Raw genomic sequence first — 8,962 nt, forward strand, 5'->3', positions numbered from 1 at the left:
CGGAGCCTCCTGCGAACTCTGCGAAAATTGGGGCATAAACGAGCTAAGGTTGAGGCCGGGCACCTGACTCTGTATTGTCTCGGCGAACGAGGCGATGGTCGACATGAACACCTCCTGCGAGATATATCCTGGTTGCGACGTCCCAACCTCCGAACCGTAGACTTCGGTGACTTCAGCCGCCTTCCGTGCTCCCTGTGGCACCAAACGTCCGACGCCGGTCAAGTGATCAGTCCGCGAACCCATAATATCGCGGATTGCCTGCTGCTCTAGGACGAAAATATCAACGTCCGCTCCTTGTTGCTCAGCCTCCGCTCGCAACGTGTTGAACCTATCGACGAGTCGATCCTAAGATAATTAACTAATTAATATATATTACTCGAAAAATAAGACAAAAGTAAATGTAAACTTACATAACGTGCGGAGGCTTCAGGAGTCAGCCATTCGGACTTGTCGGACGGATGTTGGCGCTTGTAGTTCGCAAACAAGCTCTCGAAAGCGTCTGTCTCGGCGCTCTTCTGCATGTAAATAAAATTTCAAGTGTTAGATAATTTTAACGATTTGATGTATCATATAAACATAAAACTTACGTTCTTCATGCGGTGGGTCAAGAATCCAATCGTCCCCTGTCGACTCTTCGTCTTCTTCTTCGCGCGATTCGCCTTGTTCTTCGCTTGTATGGCCTGAAATATAAGTAAACGTAAACGTAAATAACAAATCGTATAATAAAAGAGTAAACACATATTTAACGTAAATGATTTGATTACCTTAAACTCATCGCTCGTATATCGTTGTATAAGCGTCTCTCATTCGGTGTCGAGCTTAACGGTCATCGGTTTCATCGACCGCGCCACCTGTACGCTGCTCTTGCAGTCGATGTCGAACCATGACTGCAAGGTATGCCTCCAATCGCGAAGACGAGTCTTCGCGTCTCGAATGATTGCTGCATCGACAATCGCCTTCTTCTGCCCGGTTGCGTCACCATCGACTCGAATGTCGTACTAGTCTTGAATCGCTGCTCGGATCTCGGGCTCCTTCGCCGGGCCCACGTTCGCATTCGTCCACCTTGGGACCGTAGGCGAGATCTTGTCTCGGACGACCAACCCGAGCGTGTTCGCGAACGTCGCGAGATCCGGATCCATCTCTCGCTCTGGCTGCAAGAACGACTGAAACTCCTCGTTATAAATAACGACTTCCTTCACCCCGGGGCGCCGTGCACGCTCAGATCGAATCCCGAGCGTCGACCCACGCACGGCCAGTTCGATATCCTCGTCTTCTTCTTCGACGTCATCGCGTACGGGCGCCGACTCGCAATAATTCGGGAGACGGGATAAGTAGTCATCCCCGCCTCCGCTGCCTCCAGCTCCTGTAGCCGCAGCCATCTGAAATTCAAAACAAACTATATTTAGTTATGCATTCGTAATAATTTAAATAAGTTAATTTAGTAAGTAAATGAAAAACGTTATATACTATTAATCATCGTCGTCTGACAAATCATCTTCTTCCATCAAATCTTCGTCCTCAGTTTCTTCGTCATCGATAAACTCTTATTCTTCAATATTTTCCAAGTTCAGTCCTTCGTTGCTCACGGGCTCTAGTATCGCAGACTGATGACGCGTCGACAGTGAATCTAAATCTGACGGTTCTACCGACAACTGAACTGAAGACGAAGATTGACCAAGAATGAGGAGAGAGAGAAAGCCGGCGGAGGACGGCGCTGCTTCAGACGCGCGGCCGGAGAGAGAAAGCCGTGAGGAGAGAGAGAGAGAGGCCGGTTAGGAGAGAGAGAGACGTGAGGAGAGGATCGGCGGAGGACAGCGGCGGCAGAAGACAGCGGCAGATGGGATAAAATCGGTTTTTGATTTGGGGATTTAGGTCTGAAATGGGGAAAATGGAATGGGGAAAACTGAACACGCGATCTGGTATTTAAAGACATTTACCGATAATTTTTTCGTCGCTAAATGTTTAAATTCCGTACCTAAATGAACTTAGCTTTTCAGTTCATAACCAGACATTTAGCGACGACTATATTGTCTCTAATAGTTTTCTTATACATTTAGCAACGATAATATCGTCGCTAAATCATTTCGTTTTAATTAAATTGGAGGGATTTTCCCTCTTTAAAAGTCGTTAAAATTCGAAATCATTTAGCGACGATTATATCGTCGCTAACTGTATAGCGACGACACAAAATATTTAGCGACGATAATATCGTCGCTAAATGATTTCGTTTTAATTAAATTGGAGGGATTTTTCTCTCTTTAAAATTCGAAATTAATTATAAATTATTAGCGACGATATTATCGTCGCTAAATGAATTCAAAACAATTTAGCGACAATGATATCGTCGCTAAATATTTTCCCGCGAAATTAGCGACGACAAAAAAGAATTAGCGACGATAATATCTTCGCTAATTATCTTTGCAGCCAAACTTTAAATGTTTTGGCACCAAATAATTAGCGACAAGAATTTCGTCGCTAATCATGCTTTTAGCGACGATATATTAGCGACGATTAAGTCGTCGCTAATAGTTTCGTAGCTAAATGTCATATTTCTTGTAGTGATTACTCTTTTATTTACGTATATTTACTGTAGCTGTTATTGTGAGCGCATTACTTTTTACGATAGTTGTTTTCGTTCTCGCCATCGTGGTTGAGCCATATCAACCCTATTTGCAGTAAATGCGTGTTAATATTCCAATTTAACAATTTTTTTACTTGACAATTTCTGCAGTAAATACATGTAAATACGTAGAAACAAAATCATGTAAAATACCTAGACATCATATTCATGACCAACTCCATCTCAATCATTGACATATACATGCAAACATATTATCATTATTTACATATCAAGCCATATGTAACCTGAAAGCCCCTAATCTCATCTACAAGATTTAACAATTTTGTTGACTTGACAATTTATGCAGTATATATGTGTAAGTCTGTGTAAACTCACTTATGTTTAATTTTCGTAAATACACAGATGAAGAAGATGAACCCAAAATCGGCGTCCATTCAATACTCGTTTCTAAAAAATCCATATTTTTTTTTCTTTTTGTGGGTAAATCTCTATCGAAATGAAGTAAATACTAATTTAAATAAGCATTACCTCTTCTAATTTCGGCAACTGAAGATGCTCGTCGGGGAAGATGAACGGATTTCCTCGTCGGGGAAGAAAGATGACCATCCGCTTTTTGGGGAACCCCCTTTTTTTCTTTTTCCAAATATGAGGAAATGAACCGATTATGGCTCTATGCATGCGATAATCAATTTGAAAGTTAATGCCCTCGATTCGCGCATTCAATTCCGGATTTACTTGTTTTTTTTTTAATTAAATATTATTAGAAAGTCTGTTTGGGCGGGAATGAATTTGGGGCAATTTTGTAAACTCAGCCGTACCTTTAAAATCTGGGGGCTATTCACCTAATATTTACAAAACATTGGCTATTTAGCAATTTTCAACGTTTGAGTTGGCTATTTTGCTAAATTACCTTTATAAAAAAAACACGCACATTTAATGTATGATTTGTAAAATAATTATTTAATAATAATAATAAATATTTTAAAAGAAATAAAATTTGTAACTTACTAGGCACTCTAAACATAACGTTTGAGATATAGCAAACTAGGGCAACGTTTAAAAACTTATTAAAAAATAGCCAAACAGATTAGGTGACACTTAAGATAATGAGTTAAATTTAACTACTTAATACCTATATTTAGTTTCATTTAAACATTTTATTCTATTTCTTTGACGTAAAAAAAGTGTACGGGTTGAAATACTGTCTGTTATTCATATATTCGTTTATTTCTTATTCCTCCACCAACGACACAATTATCCCAGTGTCACCGATACATGACGTAGATATATTGATCTCCTCCGCAGGGACTTTCAAGTTATGATTCCTTAGTTGTAATGAGAGGTCGCCAATTGAGCGAGTCCTATTTCCTAAAAAAAATATAATCATATCTATCGTGACCGATGACGAAAAGTTGGAGAACTCATATGGCAGTAACGTTTCATTCTGGTTGTCTGGCAATGCCACGTCATTGTTGTCTGGTAATTCTAGTGCAAGCTCGGTGAAGATTGAAATTAGGTCCTCTCTGGGGAAGAACATGAAATGAGTGTACGTGAGAGCTTCAATTATCCAACAAACATGTTTTTGCAGAGGGATGAACTTGAAGGTCCAGTCGGAGTCTGGGGGAGAGAGCCAGATATTACAGTCGTGACGGTCCCACACCGATCCATCCCCGGAGAACTTCACAATTTGGGTGGATCCGAGGGAATTGCCACAAAAATATATATTATTAAAAAGAGTTAGGCCTGAATCGGGTCTAATTAGGGCCCAGACCAGGCCCAGATTGAGCTTTTTTGAAGGGGCCGGACTTGAAGACCTATATCGTAGGTCCAACTCAGGTACTTGAACAAAACCGGTTAGATCCGACCCTTTTTTGATAAATAATCGATACGGTCTAAAACCTTACAAAAAGATGATCATTAACCCACGGACGACATGGACGACGACATGGTCCAATCGACAGTACTACATAGCACCTTAAAACTTCATTTGAAGAAGGGCAAGTAGTAGAGGTTATTAATATAGTGCACGAATCAATTTATTTGTGACCAGCTACAGTGGTACTTCGTCTCAATTTTCTTATACCACAATTAAATTTAATCGTACGGTTAAAATTTAACCGGTCAAACTTTATTTAACTGCAAATGCTCAATTTTTAGTAGTTTACACCCATCTTTTCATTTAATCATTTTATTCTATTTATTTGTCAAAAACAAATTTACGGGTTGAAGTACTGTCTCTTCTTCATATATTCGTTTTTTGCTTACTCTTCCGGGATGGACTTTCAAGTTAGGATTCTTAAGTCATAATGATAAGGGAAAATAACATATTTATACCTTGTATTTTAGTGAAATGTCGAGTTTAACCCTCGGTTTTCAAAAATGTCGAGTTCATACCATCTGTTTAACTAAAATGACGAAATTATACCCTAAAATAAATAACAGCGTCACAAATCTCCCTTTCATTGATATTAACTCTTATATAAGAAAAACCAAATCAAATCTAAATCAGTTCCCTAACTTCTAAATTCTCAATTTTGAAATAAAAATAGCCTTAAATTGAAATTAAATAATAAAACTCATACCTCCTAAGAAATGACTTCATTCCGTGTTTGAATTGTAACTCTAAATGTTGGATTCTCTGTTCGAATATGCGATTTTGATGACTATCAACTATCAATGTTTACCCATTTGTCTCTTTCTGTGTTCTTCACAATTAAGAGATTGTTGTTTATTTTTTAGTTTTTAAATAAATTACATATATGGCGCGAATGAATAAAGATAATTGGTGTTTATATATAAATATTATAGTCAACGTCAATGAAAAATCAATAAAAAGAATATTCGTGACACTGTTGTCTATTTCATAGTATAATTTCGTCATTTTAGTTAAACAGAGGGCATAATTTCGTCATTTTAGTTAAACAAAGGGTATGAATTCGACATTTTTGAAAACCGAAGGTTAAACTCGACATTTCACTAAAACAAACACATGGTATAAATGTGCATTTCACTAAAACAAACACAGGGTATAAATGTGTTATTTTCCCTAATGATAACTCACTTCGGTATGTCGGGATCTGGTATTTATAGGAGAAAATGACATTTTTAGGGTCTACTGGCGAGTCCACGACATGTCGTTTACCAACCAAAACCCCCATTCCCAGAGACGACTAAAACCCTAACACAACAAAACGAGGGCTCTTTGCACTTCGAGTGTAGTCGAACGTACATTTCACGCGCTCCAATGGCGAACCGACGGTGCCTCCACGCTCTTACCCGCCACGCCTCGTCTCTCTTCCCCAAAATCCCTTCCCTCCGCATTCTCGCCGTCGTACGTCCTCTCAAACCCGCCGCGAGGCTAATCTCCGTCTCTCCCGGCCCCGAACCAACTGGCTTCGATCGCTGGTCTCAGACTCGCCATTTCGCCTCCAACAAAGACGACGGAGATACAGAGGACGACGATGAAGATGACGAAGAAGAAGATTGGGAGAGCAGCGACGGCGAGGACGTGTCGGGATCGAGCGGCGTCTCCGATCGAGTATACACTCCGGCGGAGAAATTGGCCGAAGCTGCGGAGATCGGATATAGGGTTATTGGACCGGTCGATAAGCCTGATGAGATTTATAAGCCATATGAGCCTGTTTTCGCGATCATTCAGGTTTTTGTTCTGACATTAGTGTTCATTTATACATTTTGAAGCCCTATGAGTCTGTTTGTGATACAGTTGGTTTTTTTGTTTGTTTTTTTATTCCAGATTGGTTCTCAGCAGTTCAAGGTCAGCAATGACGATTGTCTTTACGTCGAGAAATTGAAATTCTGCAACGTCAATGACAAGGTATGTATATAAACATACTTGCAATAATCTTATTAGTTGTATCATAGTTGCTTAGATCGTTCCCCTAGTTTAAAAGTATAGTACTTCCCCGCTTTTTGTGTTTCGATTCTGTGACCGAATAAGTATATCTGAGCTTCAAAATCTTAGCATTTTGGTTTTTTGGGCTTAGATGAAACAGTTTACGATGTTCCGTATATGTAAATGAATGGACAACACTTCAAACGAAAGTTTAAATAAATCTTGTGGACTGAAATGAACCCCACTGGTTCTCTTGGTTTAAGGGATAAAGTTTTCAATTATACTAGGATGATGAGAAAGCTTAACTTGTTTGGTGAGTCCTCTGCTTGTTGGAAAATGTTTTCTCGAGTGTGACTATGAAGCTGATTTTTCTTTCTAAAATGGTTTTGGACTGAATCTTGAAAGAATCTTATTCTAAGCTCGTTAATGAAACGAGTTTTGGTGTGTGGCAAAACACCTTCAGATAATAAATGATCAAGTTCAAGCTATTAACATCAAATGAATGAAACAAGAGGATTGTCAATTGGCCTCTAATTAATGAGATCTTAAAATTTTTGCTGTTTCTGGAATAAATCTCTATATGGACCATTTTCGATTCACGATTGAGTGACATGTCATTGCACGGTTTACGCAGATAGTTTTGGAGAAGGTTCTGTTGCTGGGATCAAGTAGCCAAACAATAGTGGGTAGGCCTACGGTGCCTGATGCAACAGTTCATGCAGTTGTTGAAGAGCATGTAAGTTTGACCCTTTTTTGTTTGCCCGTTATCTCTGCCTGTTTTAAAAAAAAAATAAAGATAAAAATAAATAATTGGGAAGCAAAAATCCAAAAAATAAAAATAGCAACAAAAGAACTTACGTTCGTGCTTCTACCTATTCGTCGAGGGTGAATTGAGTTCGGCAGATAGTTTCACAAATCCATCTTGATCAATAAAAATCCTACTCAACACATACCATGAGTATGATGAACACTAATTTCCGGGTGCACACAAAAATTCTGTGTTGACTTTACAGTTATTGTCCATGTTGTTGTTCTGGAAATATTTAGCTAAAAGATAAGTAAATCGGTATTAGTTCCATCCACTTCTTTTATGTCAATATCATTTCAAATGTTGTTTTTCTATACTTTAAAAATAAAATGTTCTTTTTCTATTCTTCTTCAAAGTTCATAATACCCTCTTACCCTTCAGGCATTAGATGCAAAAGTAATCATATTCAAGAAAAAGAGGAGAAAGAATTATCGCCGGTGCAAAGGACACCGCCAGGTACATCTGCAATTGAATAATGTTGTTGATGCAAGAAAAGTACATTTCATGGATATTTTCTTGACACGTGTTATTTTTTTCAGGAACTCACAAAGCTGAGAATCATAGATATTCAAGGAATTGAGAAACCAGAAGCAGTAGATACGCCGAAGCCTCTAAAGATGTGGACACCTGGTAAGAACCAAGAAAACGTTGCTGTTGCTGCATAAACAGAACTTTATTTCAACCAACATGGCTTGAATCCGAACACATTATAGAACCGAAGTTGAGCGTAGCTTTAGTGAACCACACATTCACAATGAAAATTCCTCGCATATAAGTGAATGTCACGCACGCCGATAATAGAGGATGTTGTAGGATCAGTTCGCTTTTGTTATTCACTTCTGGCGCTTGTATTCTTTATCTTTATGGAATTCTGCTGAAATGAATAAATTATGTTCCATATACTTGAGCTATCCTGACCAATCTTTTTTGGGTTTTTATTTATTGTTTTTGGGGGTTCTGGTGTTTGTACTCGAGTTAATTCTACTCCATTTCAATATGTGAATGATATGTTACTGGCTTAATCAAAGATGATACAACCTTTTTGCATGTCAGCTTGTTACTTTAGTTTGATATCTCAGTTTGATTTGGCCTTGGTCAACTGTAGCTTTCTCAAGAGTCAAGAACCTTGGTTTGAAACCTTGGATGGAATGTGATGTATCAAGAACCGCATTTTGTGTGAGATTTGTTTTAGGATTATATTAATTTCCGAAAAGGGCAAGAGTAGGTCCATCGGAAAAGTGAACGAAAAGAGTCTAAGGGACTAGATAGTGCTCTAATTGGAGCCACCTTTTTTGATAAATGGCTCCTCATTCATACTCTGCTTCTTTAGGGCAGTTTTTCTTTTACTTTAAACTTCTATTTCTTTAGGATTGGGTGGCTCTTCAATAAGCCATAAAGAGCTAGTATTGTTACCGCATAATTCTAACCTTTTAGCTGCTTTCTATTACTTAAGTTCATGCATATATTTTATCATCATCATTATATTTGCTAACCTGAAAAACTCAAGCTATAGTTTGATTCTTGCCCATAAAGCAGAACGAAAAGGGCGTAGTTTAAAATCTTATTTGGCCTTCGAACTTTTAGACAATCATGTGGACCCCAAATGAGGAAACAGGTTTTGGAAGGTGATTAGTTCTCTCTAAGCTATAGCAATGTTAAGACAATATGGATACGGACAATGACCAAGAAAATTCCCATCTCATCACTTCCTTTCAGCAAC

General features: G+C 38.6%; 1 protein-coding gene across 1 annotated transcript; it reads left to right on the forward strand.

The window, feature by feature from the left end:
* Window positions 1-5,722: 5,722 nt before the first annotated feature.
* On the forward strand, window positions 5,723-8,289 carry NFD1 (Ribosomal protein L21). The gene is made up of 5 exons (XM_089627490.1): window positions 5,723-6,239; window positions 6,336-6,416; window positions 7,069-7,170; window positions 7,624-7,698; window positions 7,782-8,289. The coding sequence occupies exons 1-5, from the start codon at window positions 5,826-5,828 to the stop codon at window positions 7,905-7,907; spliced, it is 798 nt and encodes a 265-aa protein (XP_089483616.1). The 5' UTR covers window positions 5,723-5,825; the 3' UTR covers window positions 7,908-8,289.
* Window positions 8,290-8,962: the final 673 nt, after the last annotated feature.

Source organism: Urtica dioica, chromosome 9, assembly GCF_054948205.1.
Source record: "Urtica dioica subsp. dioica isolate 48M chromosome 9, U.dioica_male_clone48M_v1_H2, whole genome shotgun sequence".
NCBI lineage: Eukaryota > Viridiplantae > Streptophyta > Magnoliopsida > Rosales > Urticaceae > Urtica > Urtica dioica.